General features: G+C 52.6%; 2 protein-coding genes across 2 annotated transcripts in view; one reads left to right on the top strand and one right to left on the bottom strand.

Annotated features, from left to right (window-relative positions):
* PYGL (glycogen phosphorylase L) overlaps positions 1–15,573 on the top strand; it is a 40,845-nt gene extending 25,272 nt beyond the window's left edge. The window contains exons 10-21 of the mRNA XM_075926180.2: positions 704–796; positions 1,682–1,828; positions 3,482–3,645; positions 4,278–4,392; positions 6,205–6,306; positions 6,389–6,536; positions 6,662–6,720; positions 7,141–7,282; positions 8,880–9,087; positions 12,496–12,630; positions 13,773–13,839; positions 15,194–15,573. Of these exons, the coding sequence (XP_075782295.2) occupies positions 704–796; positions 1,682–1,828; positions 3,482–3,645; positions 4,278–4,392; positions 6,205–6,306; positions 6,389–6,536; positions 6,662–6,720; positions 7,141–7,282; positions 8,880–9,087; positions 12,496–12,630; positions 13,773–13,839; positions 15,194–15,394 (1,581 nt within the window). The 3' untranslated portion in view covers positions 15,395–15,573. The remainder of the gene's footprint in view (positions 1–703; positions 797–1,681; positions 1,829–3,481; positions 3,646–4,277; positions 4,393–6,204; positions 6,307–6,388; positions 6,537–6,661; positions 6,721–7,140; positions 7,283–8,879; positions 9,088–12,495; positions 12,631–13,772; positions 13,840–15,193) is intronic.
* A 979-nt stretch (positions 15,574–16,552) lies between these two features.
* Positions 16,553–17,573, bottom strand: part of ABHD12B (abhydrolase domain containing 12B) — a 36,673-nt gene continuing 35,652 nt past the window's right edge. The window contains exon 13 of the mRNA XM_075926181.2: positions 16,553–16,663. Coding sequence (XP_075782296.2) covers positions 16,639–16,663 — 25 coding nt within the window. The 3' untranslated portion in view covers positions 16,553–16,638. The remainder of the gene's footprint in view (positions 16,664–17,573) is intronic.

Here is a 17,573-nt window from a genome sequence, read left to right as displayed (position 1 = left end):
AATTGCCCGGGGGGTTGTGGAATCTCCATCTCTGGAGATATTTAAGAGCAGGCTGGACAGAAACCTGTCAGGGATGATCTAGATGGTGCTTGGTCCTGCCGCGAGGGCAGGGCACTGGACTCGACCTCTCGAGGTCCCTTCCCTTCCAGTTCTAGTGTTCTGTGGTGCTATGATAATGGGATGATCAGTCTTGCTGACAAGAGGGGGCCAGCGATTCAGAGGGACTTGTGGCTCCCAGCTACTGCAGCCCTCTAAATCCCCACCGGAACGTCCCACGGTGCGCTCTTTATGGCCGGGAGGAGTGACGCCGTGGTCCGGGTGGCGCTGAGGCTGGCTGCCCTGGCATTGCCCCTTCCTCCCAAGGCCTCGTCCTTCATGGGTGTGCACCGGGGGGTCCCAAGGCACCTTGCCCTGGGGGCTCGGCCAGGCTGTTGGCTCCTCTGGGGGTAATGTCTGAGTGAGTCTCTTTGAAACGCAAGCATCGCGTGCTTCCCAGCTGCCTCCTACGTGTCTTGCTTGTGAAGACCCAGGAGTCCCCATGGGATCTGATTTGGTATTTCCTACCCTGAGCACTTGCGTTCAACCCCCCCCTTCCCCCAGCCGCAATGGAGGGAACAGATCCGTGGGAAGGCAGCACATTGGACAGCAGCAGCGAGCCGAGAGGGCCGGTACGGTTGCTGGAGCGGTGTGTTTATTTCAATAGGTAGCGATACAGCTGAATGACACTCATCCTGCACTGGCCATTCCCGAATTGATGAGAGTTTTTGTGGACATTGAAAAACTACCATGGGCCAAGGTTTGGAAAACTCTCTTCGTGCTTTTGCTCTTGCTGGCAGAGATGCTGAAACGAGGGGTGGGGAGCAGCGCCCCGTGGCTTGAAGCAGTTTCCATTTTCTGCGGGGTTCCCAGTTGGGCTAACGAGCGCTCAGCACCTGTCCTGTACAAATTGTTCTGGTGCCCCTGGGAGCCTGAGACAGAGAATGCCAGCCAGCGTAGCTTTACGAGAGAGCAACTGTCTCGATAATCCCTTAACTTTTTCACGGCATGCAATGTCAGAGTGACAAGATGCCTGGACTGACCCTGTAATCAAGCTAAACTGATGAAGAGCGCACAGTTGAAGGAAGTGATAGGTATCCAGCCTCACCAGTATAGCGTCAGGGCCTTGCGGAGGTCTGTTTTATAACAAGCATATAACAAGCTTATCTTTTAACTGAGTAAAACCTTTTGTAAGGTTCCTGTTATAAAAGAACAGCTCTGTTCAGAGATCCATGACACCGATTACTAGGGAAGGGGTAAACCTGCATTTCCACGGTGTGCTGCCCGTAGTAAAGTGCCCCTCGGCAGGCAGCCACACCCCAAACACCCTCCTGTTCCCCAGCCCTGAGCCCCCTCCCTCACGGCAAGCCCCACCCCCAGCTCAAAGACTGCACCCCCTCCCCCACCCCAGTCCCCTGCCCAGCCTGGGGACAGTGAATGGGCTGCAGAGATTCAACGCCTTTTCCTGCTGTGCTCCATGGAGTCAGCGGCAGAGCCTGTCCCGTGCGCACACGCCCCTGCCTCTGCCGAGGGAGAGAGGGTGGGACCCCAGGGGAAAGGTTTGGCCCCTCGTGGGCATGTGTGCTGGTTTGAGACGTCGCTCGCTTGACTCTCCTGACGGTTGCGCCCCTCGATTTGCCACCAGGCCTGGGATATCACAAAGCGGACCTTTGCCTACACAAACCACACGGTGCTCCCGGAAGCCCTAGAGCGCTGGCCGGTGGATCTTGTGGAGAAGCTGCTCCCGAGACATCTGCAAATCATTTATGAAATCAACCAGCGGCATCTGGACGTAAGTAGCCTGGGATGAAACCGGACACTCGTGCTGCGGGGGGGGAATTTTCCATGTTCCGCCAGGGCCTGGAGGCTGTGACGGGGCTGGCTTCTCTCTGGTGTGGAACCTGGCTGTGCGGATCGGCGCTTGACTTCTTTCTGGCAGGGTGGGGGAAAAGGGAGTCCTTGACGTGAGGATTGGGCTCGGCCGCAGGCAAATCTCTCTCCTTTTGTGCTTGCTCTTTGTCCCACGCTGGCTGCGGTTAAAAATCGATCGATCGAACAAGACGTCCCTCGGAAACGTCAAGTTGTTTTCCTCTTGCAATAGTAAAGCTCTCTCTGGACAGGATGGGGCTGACCCGGGAGTGCGAAATAAGCCAGGGAGGGCTTAAATCTCCTGGTCAGCAAGGTCTGCACCCTAGCAGCACCGGAATGTAAATGTGACTCCACGCCAGGGTTAGCCAAATCGGTCTCTGCTCCCGCCTCCCTCTGCGGAATGGTTTTGGGTTCGCAGCACGAGGGATCTGGGGCCCACTAAGTCAGAGCAGGGAGAAAATAACCAACGCTCAGTTGGCGCCTAACGGGAAAACTAGGAACTCACGGGGAACTGAGAGCTCACCCGCTTTGCCGTGGGTCCAGGCGCTTCGTCCAGGCGCGTGTGGAATGCTTGTGGGAGCAGGCGACCACAGAGGCTAGAACCAGAGGCTTGCAGGGGTCAGCGACCCACACTCTTCGCAAGGCTTCGAGTGCAGGAAGCGGGGAACAGAGCACTTGAGCCCACAGAACCCCTGTGGGCCGCAGGTCGCCCGCCACTGACTTCAATGCCGTTAGGGAACGTGGGGTGTGTTCCCTCGGCTGGCTACTAGCAGTGGATCTTACTGCCTCATTCTAGATCAGTGTGTTCCGCAGCACACCAACTTTTCCCTGGTGGCTTTTTTTTTTCCCTCAACAAAGTCCTTGGTGTTCCCCATAAAAAAAAAAAAATTGTTTGTTTCTCGGTCTTAAAAAATTTGAGAAACTCTGGTCTGGATACTCCGGTTTTGACAGGAGTGTGGTGAGCAAGACACAAGGAGTCATTCTTCCGCTCTGCTCTGTGCTGATTGGTCCCCAATTGGAGTATTGTTGTGTCCCGCTCTGGGCACCACATTTCAAGAAAGTTGTGAAGAAATTGGAGAGGGTCCAGAGAAGAGCAGCAAGAATGATGAAGGGTCTAGAGAACATGAGCTGTATGGGAAGGCTGAAGGAATTGGGCTTCTTGAGTTTGCAAAGGAGAAGACTGAGAGGGGACATGATAGTGGTTTTCAAGTATCTAAAAAGGTGTTACAGGGAGGAGGAAGAAATTTTTTTCTCCTTGGCCTCTGAGGACAGGACAAGAAGCAATAGGCTTAAATTGCAGCAAGGGAGGTTTAGGTTGGACTTTAGGAAAAACTCCCTGCCTGTCAGGGTGGTTAAACACTGGAATAAGTTGCCTAAAGGAGTTGTGGCATCTCCATCACTGGAGATATTTAAGAGCAGGTTGAACAGACGCCTGTTAGGGATGGTCTAGATGGTGCTGAGTCCTGCCGTGAAGGCAGGGGACTGGACTTGCTGACCTCTCGAGGTCCCTTCCAGTTCTAGTGTTCTATGATTCTACAACTCTTGACTGGCCTTTATCCTGTCTCCAACCTCACAGAAAGTTGCAGCCCAGTTTCCCAATGACCACGACCGTCTGAGAAGAATGTCCCTGATTGAAGAAGGGGGTATGAAGAGAATCAACATGGCCCATCTCTGCATCGTCGGCTCTCATGCGGTTAACGGCGTAGCAAAGATCCACTCGGATATCGTGAAAACTCAGGTGTAAGTGTTGGAACGATACGGCTGGCATTGGTGAATGGCAAAGTACTGCGGTGCCGGACCTCTTCATCGCAACTCCCACGAATGATGCAGAAAAAGATCCTAGAAGTAAGGCTACGTCTAGACTACAGGCTTTTGTCGACAGATCCTGTCGACAAAGCCTCTGTCGACAAAGAGCGTCTAGGCTACATCCAGTTCTGTCAACAAAGCAAACCACTTTGTCGACACGACCGTGTAGACGCAAAGGACAGCGTAGATGCAATAACGCCTTCTGGCGACAGAACTCTGTCAGCAAAAGGCGTTATTCCTCATAGAATGAGGTTTACCGCCGTCAACAAAACTGCCGAGTTCCATTGATGTTATGTCGACAGAACTTGACGGTAGTGAAGACGCAGGTATAGTTTTGTTGAGAAAAGGCCACTTTTGTCGACAAAACCCTGTAGTCTAGACACACCCTAAGTGGTCCACGCCATGAGCCACCGCCCAGTTTCAGAGCTGGGAGTAGAATTTGTCTCCCTCCACCTAATCTTGTGCTCTAAGCACTAGACAGCGCTGCCTGGGTGCATGGAGGCCCACTCGGATAATGGCTTCCCACTGCCTCTCTGACTCCGACCGTTGCCTTCTCGTTGTGCTAGGTTCAAGGATTTTGCCGAGCTGGACCCAGAGATTTTTCAGAATAAGACCAACGGAATCACCCCCAGGCGCTGGCTCTTGCTTTGCAACCCAGGGCTGGCCGAGCTGATAGCGGAGGTAATCGAGGGGCCTCGGTGCGTGCGCGACCTGTGGGCATGTGGGAAAGAGGGCGCAGGCACGCAGAAGCTTCTCTCCAGTTCTACGCGCCCTGCCCCTCCTCTACCAGCCACAGTGCAGCAGGGGCGGAGGGTCGCTTGGCAGGACGAGTCACTGCCCGGCCCAAGCTGTTTATCTCCGTAGCCTGATTGGAGCTTGGAATTTGGGAGAGAACTTGTTTTGGAGACTGATTTATGCGGCGTGTTCCCTCCCAGCCTGCATGGGTAACCACCACCAGGAAGATTTGAACCTGGGACCTCAGGAGCTGACTATAGGAGCCTCTGAGCTAAAAGCCAGCTGGCTCCCAGCCTGTGCTGTAGAGGTCTCTTGATATTACCTGTTGCTGTGGTCTAGGTACCACTTGCATTGTTCAATAACCACCCTAGGGATGAGGGTTACATATGCACGGCTCCTGGGTGGGAAAACTGCCCGGACAGGCTTGTGCCATCACATGCCTGCTTAAAACACTCCGCCTGATCAGGAGGCTTCCCCGGTTCCTCCGGGAGTGTTCCTGGCTCCTCCCTGGGCCATAGATCTCCATGAATGAGTGTTTGCAGGGTGCTCCCGCCTCGTAAACTAACGCTGCTGCCTGAAGGGGCAATGGATTGCTTATCCCCTTGCCCCTCTGCTAGGAAATGCACCTGCTTTTACACACGCGAGTGCACACAGTACCTGCTTTTACACACGCGAGTGCACACAGTACATGGCAGGTGCACGTGTAGGAGGCACAGGAACATGCCCAGGACCTGTGTCTCAGTGTACTTTCTCCAAAAGAATAAAACAGAGTTGTCTGTTCATGGAGGATAGGTCCATCAATATCTATTGGGCAGGGGTGGTGTCCCTGGTCTCTAGTTGTCTGGGGCTAGAAGCAGGTGATGGGAAAGATCACTTGATTCCTTGTTCTGTTCACTCCCTCTGGGGCAGTGGTCCCCAATGCAGTGCCCCTGGGCGCCATGGCGCCTGCCGGGGCATTTATGTGCGCCCACCGTAACATCTGAGCTGGCCCTGCCCCCGGTGCGTGGCATGGCGCATGGGAACAAGGCGCATGGGCGGCTCCTGACCCGGGCGCGTGGGCAGCACCCCTGCCCCCGGGCATGCAGGCGGCTCTGCCCCCAGGCACCTGGTGCGTGGGCGGCCCCGCCCTCAGACGCCCGGCAGCCACAAAAGGTTGGGGACCACTGCTCTGGGGCATCTGGCATTGGCCACTGTGCGCAGACAAGATTCTAGGCGAGATGGACCTTTGGTCTGACCCAGTGTGGCCGTTCTTATGTAAATCATGTAAAATCCTGATGCAGATTGACAAGACAGACATCTGATTTGGAGGGGCCTCTTCAGAACGGGGCCCTCCTGGAGTGAGCCCTCGTTAAGAGAATCCCAGATCCCTGAGTCACTCCAGGCCGGATCGTTGGCTCTTGACCATATTGCTAGCGAAGCTGAATGGGTGACTATGTTCTGAAACTCTCCATGGGTGAGGGATTTGAGAGAGGTGGAGGAAGGAGGCGTTGATCTTGGACCTCTTTCCATTGGAAACTGGCCAACGTCTCTCAAACCTTGTTCGTCATCTTCGTGTCCAGCCTGTTGAGTTAAACTGTCTTGAAGATTAAATATGGCCTAGATAAAATATTGCTTCCTTCGGAAGTTAGAACACCATATCTTCTGTTTCTGTCCACACGGACGCGGCTAACTGTGCAGCACCTGTGGCGAAAGGCTGTTCAGGAACTGCAGACAGCAAGTAATTCCATGCCTTGGTTTTATTCTCCCTACTTGTTGCAGAAAATCGGAGAGGACTATGTGAAAGATCTGAGTCAGCTGACAAAGCTGCATCAGTTTGTTAAGGACGACATCTTCATTCGGGAGGTTTCCAAGGTGAAACAGGTAAGAGACTGGGGATCTCTGGACGGGCTGGGGGTGGGTGTGAAATCGGTTGCGTGCGATAAGGTCTGTAACTGCTCCGCAGGAGAATAAAGTCAAGTTTGCTCAGTACTTGGAGAAGGAATACAGAGTGAAAATCAACCCTTCCTCCATGTTTGACGTGCAAGTGAAGAGAATCCACGAGTACAAGCGGCAGCTCATGAACTGTCTGCACATCATCACCATGTACAACCGTAAGTCACTCGCCCTGCGGCTGTCTCTCTGAGGGAGACACTCTGACCTGGGCATGCGCTGACGGGCACTGAACCACGGCAACGCCTGGACGGGAAATGTTGGGTAACGTCCCATTTTCTTTTAGGCATAAAGAGAGACCCTACGAAGTCATTCGTGCCCAGGACGGTTATTATTGGAGGCAAAGTGAGTTGATCACACAGGCCTTTAAGGGCGGGGGGGGGGGGGGGGGTGACGTGCTATCGGGGAGCACTTAAGGGATTTAGGGGCATAAAAGCCCCATTGCCTGCCCAGGGGAATTGCCCTCTTGGAAGAAACTACCTCTTGTGGTAACATCTGAAAGGCTTCAGCCAACTCAGAGCCCCACTGAACTTGGCAAAATACAACCCTAGACTAATTGACAATCCCTGCACTAGAGAATTGAGAGTCGAAACGACGAGGTAAGGGGTGGACGCCAGGAACAAGTGGGCAGGGGTGTGGAGAGGAAGAAGACAGTAAGAAATACAATAGCGTGTTCCAGCAAACTCACCGGGTGAGCACGATGGCAGCCAGTATTCTGAGCCTAGCGAGTCTTCATTCCGCCTTTGTGTGTCTCTCTCTCTCCAGGCTGCTCCGGGATATCACATGGCTAAAATGATCATCAAACTCATCACGTCGGTGGCTCACGTGGTGAACAATGACCCCATGGTTGGGAACAAGCTGAAAGTCATCTATCTGGAGAACTACCGCGTGTCGCTGGCTGAAAAGGGTAATGCGGGTCTAGGAGCAGTGGGAGAGGCTGCATGCCCAGTAGGGTTTGGAAGATGACGTAACGGCAGTACAGTAAGACTGCTGTGTCATTTTAGATCAATCTTTCTAACTGGGTAAAGATTTTAAGTTTTTTCTTCCCTATCTAAGGCTTGTAGGTTCTGCCTCTTCTGTATAAACCCACAAGCCAAAGCAGGGCTGGTAGAGTTAACAGCGGTTTCCTTTTTGGAGTGAGGGTATGTTCTTCCCCTTTGTCCCTGGGATTCACAAGCTACTGCTTAGTTGTCATGGCACAGGGCTGCTCGTTGTTTTTAAAGTTACAGAATAACAACGCGACCCCTCTGAGACCTTTCCCTTTTTGTGTGTTTAAAACAAAACCAGCTCCTCCCATGGCACTTACAACTGTCGTTTGTTTCTCATACCCGGGTCAACATTGCAGGAGAGAGTTGAATCTTCTACAGTCTTGAAAATCCCCTCTCCCTGCACGTCCCGGTAGGAAAAAACCAGCAATGCAAATAGCAAGAATCATTCTCCAAAACGCTGACGCTGCCCAAGAACTGCAGAGGAGAATGGTCTCCGTTCTGGTGTCCTTGGCGCAATGTGCACTCTTGAGCTGGTAGACATTTATGCCGATTTGGGGATGAAGCTACAGCTTCAAAGGCCTTGATCCTGTGAGTGGGTCTGTGCAGACTTCAGGATGGATTGGGCCTTGTATCCGCACACAACCTGTTGTAGGATCAGGAGCCTAAGTCTGAAACCCTGTATCCTGAAGGACGGATTTAAAACGTTTCCATCTTGACTGGGATGCGGCCACAGGCTAGCATGTCCTGCCAGGGCCTTTCTGGGGCCATGTAGTCTACAGCAAACTCTTAGATCCGTGTAAATCCCGGGAACCAGAAGCCTAACACACGGGTTGTTGGACTTTTTTTTCCTCATGACCCAGTTGAAGAAACTTGTCGATGCCGCGACCCAATGTCATTTGATTAGACTAGAGTGTGGGCTCCGGGATGGGGTGGCGGGTGAGAGCTTTGGGCTGTAGGAGGAGGGGGCTCTGGCTTTGGGAACAGGTCAGGGCTGGGACAGGAGGGGCTTCCCTTGAGCAGCTCCCGATCAGCGGTGCAGCAGGGGCGCTAAGGCAGCTTCCTGCCTCTCCTGGCACCGCAGCCCAGGCTGCCCCCCAGAAGCAGCCGGCAGCAGCCAGCCAAATAGGAGGGTAGAGCTAGTGCTGAGGGCAGGGGCAGTGTGCAGAGCCCTGTGCACTCTTTTCCCCTTCTCCCCCTCCCCTCCACTTCTGGGGCGCAGCACAGCCTGCGGGGCCAAGACGGGCAGGGAGCTGCCTTAGCCCCCACACTGCTCACCTGACCCCCTGCAGAAGCGAGCCCCCGGGCCCGACATTCCACCACCCAGTCCTGGGTCTCGACCCAGCATCTGAGAACCGCTGCCCTATGTCACGCCGATCAACTCGTCTTTCAGAGGATGCGGCTCTTAAGCCGGGCCGTGGCGCCAAGGACGGAGTCACAGCAAGACTTGAAGTGGACTCCGATGGCCTTGGGAACAAAGCCCGGCATTGAGAACGTCTTGGTGCGTTTTGTTGGCAGTGATTCCGGCCACGGACTTGTCCGAGCAGATCTCCACAGCAGGCACGGAAGCGTCGGGGACGGGGAACATGAAGTTCATGCTGAACGGAGCCCTGACCATCGGGACCATGGACGGAGCCAACGTGGAGATGGCAGAGGAGGCGGGGGAAGAGAACTTGTTCATCTTCGGCATGAGGGTCCAGGACGTCGCCGAGCTGGACAAGAAAGGGTGAGGCTCTCGTAGAGCGCGAGAGAGCTGTGAGGGAGGAGGGAAAGCCATCGCCGGCCCTGCGCGCTGGGCCTTTAGCAGAGGAGGCCTTGGATCATGCTGTTTGCTGACCATGCCGTAGCTTGGCTCTTCCCAGCAGCAGTCGGTCCAGTAAAAGGTGTTGCCTCTCCCACTTGGTCTCTCTAATATCCTGGGCCCAAGACAGCTACTGTAACTCTGAGCCTCCCCGTTGCACGTTCAGACTGCCACTTGGCTCAGTAGCCAGTCGCTTTCCAAGGGTAGCTCTAAAGAATCCTAGAACTGGAAGGTCGAACCCAGTCCCCTACCCTCACGGCAGGACCAAGCACCGTCTAGATCATCCCTGACAGGCGTCTGTCCAACCTGCTCTTAAATATCCCCAGAGATGAGATTCCACAACCTCCCTAGGCAATTTATCCCAGTGTTTAATCACCCCGACAAGAAGTTTTTCCTAATGTCCAACCTAAACCTCCCTTGCTGCAATGTAAGCCCATTGTTGCTTATCGTATCCTCAGGAGTTAAGGAGAATAATTTTCCTCCCTTCTCCTTGTAACCTTTTAAGAACTTGATAACTGTCATGTCCCCTCTTAATTGTCTCTTTTCCAGACTAAACAAACCCAATTCTTTCAGTCTTCCCTCACAGCTCATGTTTTCTAGACCTTCGATCATTTTTTTCTCTTCTCTGGACTCTTTCCAGTTTGTCCACATCTTTCCTGAAATGTGATGCCCAGAACTGGACACACGACTCCAGCTGAGGCCTAATCAGCATGGAGTAGAGCAGAAGAAGGACTTCTCGTGTCTCTTAAACATTCCTGCTAATACAGCCCATAAAACTTTCCTTTTTTTTTCCCCAGCAGTGTTACACTGACTCGTATTAACCCACTATGATCCCTAGCTCCCTTTCTGCAGGACTCCTTCCTAGACGGTCACTTCCCATTCTGTGTGTGTGCAGCTGAATGTTCCTTCCTAAGGGAAGCACTTTGCATTTGTCCTTGTTGAATTTCATCCTACTTACCTCAGGTCATTTCTTCAGTTTGCCTAGAACTTTTTTAATTTTCATCTTATCCTACACAGCCCTGGCAACCCCCTCCCCCCCCAAGCTTGGTATCATCTGCAAACTTTACACAGCCCTGGCAACCCCCCTCCCCCCCCCCAAGCTTGGTATCATCTGCAAACTTTACACAGCCCTGGCAACTCCCCCCCTCTCCTTCCCTCCCCCAAGCTTGGTATCATCTGCAAACTTTACAAGTGTGCTGTCTCTTAGGGAAGTGAATGACTAGTCAGCTATCCAATAAGCAAACACCTATTGGATAATCGAGAGGCTAGTCAAGTCGCTTCCCACCCCCTGCTGCCTCTCTCAGAAAGACAGCAGGGGAGGGGGCAGTTCCCCAGCTGGTGTGGGCTGCATGTGGCATTTCAAAGCGGCAGCACTGCATGGAGCCCGGGGTCAACTGGGGATTCCCCCTGTGTCCCCAGCTGACCCCGGGTTCCATGCGGCGCTGCCGTTTTGAAACGCCATGGGGAGCACGGAGCCGGTCCCCCGCTGTCCCCATGCTCCCTGCAGTGCTTTCGCCTTGGAAGTGGCTGTTGCTACACTTTAAAGGCACCTCTGCCTTTGTCGACTAATCGAATAGTCGATGCAAATTGCATCCACAATTCGATTAGCCAAATCGGAATTTTACACCCCTGCTCTCACTGTCCCATTATTTAAATCACCAGTGAAAATACTGAACAGAAGGACCCAGAACTGATCCCCCGCAGAACCCCAGTTCCTACACCTCTCCAGCATGACTGTGAACCATTGATCACTGTTTTCGCTGCGAACAGTTATCCAGCCAGTCATGCACCTACCTTATAGTAGCTCCAGCTACGTTGTATTTCCCTAGTTTGTTAATGAGAAGGTCGTGCGAGACTGTACCGTACTCCTTACGACCGTCTAGCTGTACCACCTCCCCCACTTCCCTCCTATCCACACGACTGGTCAGAAATCTCAGATTAGTATGACGTGATTTGTTCCATAAAATCCGTCCTGTTACTTGTCACCTTTATTGTCTCGCTGTTTGCAAATTCCTTAATTATTTGCTCCTGGTACAGAAGCTAAACTGACTCCTCTGTAATTCCATAGGTTGTCCTTCCTTCCCTTTTGTAGATGGGCACTAGACTGGCCCTTTTCCAGCTTTCTGGAATCTCTCCTGTCTTCTGGGACTCTTCAGAAATAATGCTGATGACTCAGATCTCCTCAATCAGCTTGTGGAATTTTCTAAGATGCGTTTCCTCAGGTCATGGTGACTTGACATTTAGGGGTGTTGCTGTAATCCAGCCTAGAGTCCTGGGTTTACCTGGGCAAGGAACGAAGTCTTTAGGACAGGGCTGGGCAAGATATGGGCTAGGGCTTGCCCCATCCCAATGGGTCCCTATGGCACGGAGCCGCCCCACGGCACTGTAAGCCTCACCTGGCCCCCGGAGCAGAGAGCCACAGGGAGCAATCAGCTGCTTTGAGCAGTCTGGGGCCTCTGGCAGGCAGGGAGCCTGCCTCAGAGTCCTGCAGGGCTGCTGGCTGGGAGCCCCCTAGGGAAGCACCTCCCGCCCAGAGCCTGCTTGAACCCTAACTGTGCCCCAGGTCACCATCCAAATCCTCTGCACCCTCCTCCTCCAGGTCGCAACTCTCTCCAAGGCCCTAGACCCCCCCCACCCCCCACAACTCTCCCCCTACTCCTGCACCCCAATCCCCGCCCCTTGATCACAACCCCCTCCTGTACCCAAACGACCCCACACACTCTCCTGCACCCCTGTCCCCTACCCCACGCTCCATCCCAGCCCCCCCACAGAAAAGTGCGGCCCTTGACCACCTACCAAAATCCTGGAGTGGCCCCCAATCAGAAATTCTTGCCCACCCCCCGTTAGGAAGTGGTCTGGATGCCATGCAAGTGGAAAGAGTTTGTTAAAGCAGCATTGGGGAAACCTTTTTTTGGTCAGGGGCCACTGACCCACAGAAAAATCAGTTTGGGGGTCGCACACAAGAAGCCCCCTCCCCCCAAAAAAACCCAACCAGTCCCCTCACTGACACAGGAGAAGGACCCTCCTCACATTCCCCCCCGCACACCAGAGTCTAGGCAGGCCCAGGCTAGTAGATGGTGTGCGCCGGGCTGCCCAATGCAGGGGGTGCCCTGAGCCTCAGGGGCCGGATTCAGACAAGCTGGGGGGCCACATCCGGCCCCTGGGCCTTAGGTTCCCCAGCCCTGTGCTAAAGGGTTGTTGCATCACAGGGATGGACCAGTAGAGGGCTCCAGAGCACTTGACTAGTGAATTAACATTGGCCGTAGGGCTCCGCCGCGTCGCATCGTTAGACCCAACAGACCGTTAAACGTGGTCCCTCCCTCCGCACGCCAGGTACAGCGCCCAGGAGTACTACGACAAGCTGCCCGAGCTCAAACAGGCCATGGATCAGATCCGAAGCGGCTTCTTCTCTCCACAACAGCCCGACCTCTTCAAAGACTTGAGCAACATGCTGTTCCACCACGACCGGTAGGGGTCCCGGCGCGGCGCTCTCCGCTTTGGGGTCAAAATACCTGCCTTCCCAGGCGCCCGGTGCAGAGCCCAGCAAGCTCCCCGGAGCTCGTCACCCTTCCCAGGGCGTGTGGCGATGTCCGGAGGGGGCTTGAGGCGCTGTGGTCCAGCCCCTCCATGGCACTTAGCCGTTGGCCGCCGTGTCTTTAGCCAGAGCTCTTTGGAGCCCAGATGTGCAGAGCGCTGGCTGCTCCTTCCTCCCCCCGAGGTGTCTGTATTTGAGAGCTAGAGTGATGGAAAGCAGGTTTGGGCCCTTTTGGCGGGGAGGGGAGGCTCTTTACAGCTCTATTGCTTTGGAACTCGCTGGCCTTGATTTCAGCAGATTCTTGTATTCCGATTGGGGAATATAAAACCGCTACAGTTGGGCACAAATGTACCCAGAGGTGGCTGTTCCTGAGCTGTGAGGATTCCCCAGAGCCTTTTTGAATGGTACAGCCAGTTTCCCCTGGATCCGAGCAGTAACCAGAAAGGATGTTTGACAATTAACCAGTAAGCCTCCCCTGCGACCAGTTAGGGTTATCAGGTGAGAGCTGGGGCCCGCTGTGGGTGGGGGACACTCCAGAGCAGCCCCCGCCTGCGGTCCTCCCCCACCCAAACCCGTTTAATCGGTTAACTGGTTAAACTTAACATTTAACCGGTCAGCTAATTACCTGGGATTTTACATCCTAGTAACCGGCATGTCGCGTGCTTGCTCTTTCCCTATTTCAGACCAGGAGGGTGGGTGCTTGGCCTGAAAGCTGCGTGTGACAGAGGATGCTGTACCTACCATGTAGTGCAAGCTGCAGGTGCTATGGGAATACACGATGTTGGTTTCCATGACAGCTTGTCTCCCTTGAACGTCTTTGTCACGGTCTTGGATGCTCTGTATCTCTTTGCACTGACACCTGGATACAGGCGAGGGTGGGGGGTTGGTTCTAGGCAGGGGCAATCTAAAAACTGCCGTGTTTGGTGAAGGATTTCCCCTTGTTTCCGTTTCAGTTCTAAGCAGAGCAGCCGAATGACAAATATCAAACAGAAAACTCAACTGCTCAGCTGTCACCCAGCTCTTGGCAACATCTGTCGAGCAGGGGAGTGACTTGCTCTTTCTTTTGCTCCAATAGGTTTAAAGTGTTTGCAGATTATGAGGCTTATGTCAAATGCCAAGACAAAGTCAGCCAGCTGTTTATGGTAAGAATGGGGCCGGGAACAAGACCAGCTGGGCTGGATTAACACACGCTGACACACTAAGCCATCTCAAGTTTGAGAGGCCCCTTAGCATTCCCAAAAACGTGTATTCTAACAGAAAGGACAATGAAAATAGAAAGAATACATTTTTATAGTTGTGTATATACCGGCACATAGGCAAGGATGCAGCTCAAAACTACTAATTTTTTGTGTGTTTAGGGGCCCCTCAAACTGAGGCCCTCAACTACAGCTTACTTAAGCCAGGTCTACACTATACCCGGCAGCTCAGCTTAAGGTACCCAACTCTGGCTACACAGCATCCATAGCTGGAGTCGGCTTCCATTAAGCCAAGCCTGGTGGAATCCCCATATCAGGAGGCTGGTGGAAGCAAATGCTCCCTTCTGCTTTCCTTACTCCTCACAAGAGCAGGAGTACTAGCCACTGACGCAGAAGTCCTCTGAGTTTGATTTAGCGAGTCTTAACTAGACCTGCTAATCAAACTCTGGAAGAGCAATTGCGGTAGCAGCGCTCTTCCATTCAGTGTATACAAGGCCTTAGCTTGTGCATAAAGCCAGCACTGTCTGGGTTAAGGATCCAAAGGGGTCTGTAGGGAACTTATTCCCTGATGCAAGTTAGAGCATCTCGAAAGCCGCTCTTCACTTGTGCTGAGGTTACTGGGTTGGTCTGGTAAATCCCCTGCTGGGACCCACTGTCTCTACTGGTTTAGGTGAAGTGGCTCTAGCCCACTGCATCTACTGGTCGTGACTTAATCGTTACTTGACTATAACGGTGCATTGGTCTCTGAGACCCACGACTCAGATTCTTTAGTGCTTACCTGATGGTAGTGACCTGTCACACCATTAGCTGGGAGAGCAAGAAACTCTCCATTGGCTGGAGGCTGCTGGGGGATGCAGCTGTTCTGTGAGCTGCTCACTGGTATCTCCCCTAGCAAACTTGTATCAGAGCTATTCAGAAACAGCGCTTCCAAAAGGGGCATTAACTCTGCTCGGGATCAGCTGCTCCGTTTTCAAAGCTGTTGTAGGTACCAATACAACAGAGACCTGAAAGTGTCTGTACTGGGACTGGGTCACACACGAAGCCAGCTAACCCTCTCCTAGCTGCTTCCCCCCCCCCACAGTCTTCCAACTTGCCCTCCCTCAAACATCAGACCCTCTCTTGGGTCCTATAGTAATGTTGCCATTCCCGGCAGGGCAGTCTCCCTAGAGTCCTAGATACGCATTTACCAGTCTTTTTAGGAACTCAGTAGAACAGGTACAGTGCGAGTCCTTGCCAAGCATACTCGCAGGAACAGTGTCTCTGCATTCAAGTTCTGTGATCGGCTCAATTTAATTTACAGAATGCTAAAGAGTGGACCAAAATGGTTATTAGAAACATCGCGGCCTCGGGGAAGTTCTCCAGTGACCGGACCATTAAGGAATATGCCCGGGACATCTGGAATGTGGAGCCTTCTGACCTGAAGATTCCTCCCCCAAACCAACCCAGGGATGTGGCCGATGACAAGACACCCAACGATGCCACTGAAAAGCTGAAGATGTAGTTCCGAGATGTTGCAGCGGAAGCTGTCCCTAGTACGGATGGGGTGTAACATAGATGCATTCCCATCACTTGTCAGCAGCGATTTGTATCGGCTTTCCCAAGAACTTGAGTCTCCAGAACACAGTGTTAGAATACAAACGGCTTGCTTTAGGTGCTGGAATAAAAGTGCCAATTGAAATATCTAGTGCACTTGATGCAGTTCACTGAAGCCTACAATCAGAAGCTAGGGCTGCTTGTGTGGACTCACCCATGATATTTTCCTGTATCTGTCCATGTTATGTTACTTAAAGCGGGGGGGGTTGGAGCCAGACCTGACAAACCTTAAATATTAAGGGCTGTTCAGCCAGTGATCAATTGTTCGATGGACATGAACAAGGAGAAATAGGCTTCAGCTGGAGCAAGGGTGATTTAGTTTCAGTATTAGGAAATACTAACCTAAACCGCCCTGGTTGCAATGTAAGCCCATTACTACTTGTTCTGCTTTCGCTGGGCCCCGTGCATTGCTCCTCCAGCAGCCCGTCTCAGTTCCCTTTCTGATCCGAATCCATTTCATGGTGTGTGATGCAGCAGCTACCAGCATGGGCACCCTAGCTTCCTTGTGCAAACACTGCCCCGTAGGGCTTAGCTATCCCAAGGCGGGCTGCAGTTCAATTCTTCTCCATGCCACTTGAAGCCCTGACCCTAGTACATCATGTAATTGGGAGTTTCAGAGATGCCCTGTCCTGTAGATAGAGCCCTGGGTAAATTTGTCATTTCAAAAAAAAGCTTAGCACTTAAGAGCTGCACTAAGGCTTTGTCTATAGTTAACATTTTAATGTGCTGCCACAGTTGTGCTTTTAAGGAAAAGGGGCCGCACCAGGCAGCCCTCTCTGTAAACCATCTCGCTGAGAGGAGGAGCCAAGAGGCTCCCAGTGCTGTAGCCTGAGGCACACTGGTGCTTTACAGCACTGGAACGTGATGCGCTCGGAGAGGTGTCTTTTCACACTTGTAAAGTGCCAGTGTAGACGTGGCTGTAATCCAAGAACACTTAATGTGTCACCTGAATTGTTTACCCTTCCTGCGTACGGCTGCGGGGGGAGAGCTATACAGCCACGCGCTGGGTATGCCTGCTCTAGCATAGTCAAGCCGCTTTCTGATAAAATCAAGTAACTGAAATCAATGGTGGTGTTGTGGCTTTATTGAAAGTCTCTGCCAGGGCGTCTCTTCGGTCTGTGGCGCAGGTAGCATCCCCTGGAGTAGGTGTTATCACTTGAACTTCTTCAGGAAGTCTCTGCAACAAAAGAAGTGTAACACTAAACTCTCCCACTTCGCTGGTAGCTAATGGCTGAGTGTTTCATTTGTCTCTTCCCCAGATAGAAGGTGAGGCTACGTCTCGACTACAAAGAAAAGGCAAAGACACAAATTGCAAATGGCGACTTGTGTATCGTTTGAAAGAAAAGCAGAAAAAGGTTTTTCTGAAACTTGATGCATCTTCACAGCACCAGATTTTGGAAAAATCTTTTGAGCTTTCCCTTCTTCCTCACAATGAGGTGTACACTGAAGGAGAGAACGCATCTGCTTTTCTGGAAAAGCAGATACATCTCTTGGGTGTGACATTGCTTTTCTAGGATACTGCCTCTGGTATCCTGGAAAAATTGCTGCAGTATAGACATAGCCTGAGTGTCAGAACAGACTAGATAAACTTGATCCAGTGGTGTATGGATCCAGGGCTTGTTCTGCAGATCCCATAATGACAGGGATCCTTAGCGTAGGCTGAGTGCTCCACTAATGGGAGGGTAATGGGATACCCTTCACGGTAGTGGCTGACGCTTGTTAATGTGGTACAGCACATCAGGTGGAGTGCTTCTGTAATGCTAACCTGTGAAGTGTTGCAAGAGCAGGGGATTACAGAATACAGCAGGGGTTCCCAAAGTAGTACACACACTGGGCATGGAGGTGTTGGCCATGGGGAAGGACTGTATTTATTGAATTAGAGGCCTTCCCCAGGAAGCTTGGAACCAGAATGTTTTATGAATTCCAATACCTATCCCACCTCCCTGAGAACATGGACACAGATGCTGAGGGACAGAATCCTCATCTCCAGTCTTGATACAGCACAGATTCAGGTGCCTGGTCACTGCCCAGTCTGAATTTTATGTGCTGCACTGTGTATATAACACATGCCTGGGGGAATTCTGCAA

This window comes from Pelodiscus sinensis, chromosome 5, assembly GCF_052426305.1.
Source record: "Pelodiscus sinensis isolate ZL-2025 chromosome 5, ASM5242630v1, whole genome shotgun sequence".
NCBI classification, from domain to species: domain Eukaryota; kingdom Metazoa; phylum Chordata; order Testudines; family Trionychidae; genus Pelodiscus; species Pelodiscus sinensis.
Note: the sequence above shows the minus strand (reverse complement) of the source record. Positions and strands in the feature narration are given on the sequence as shown.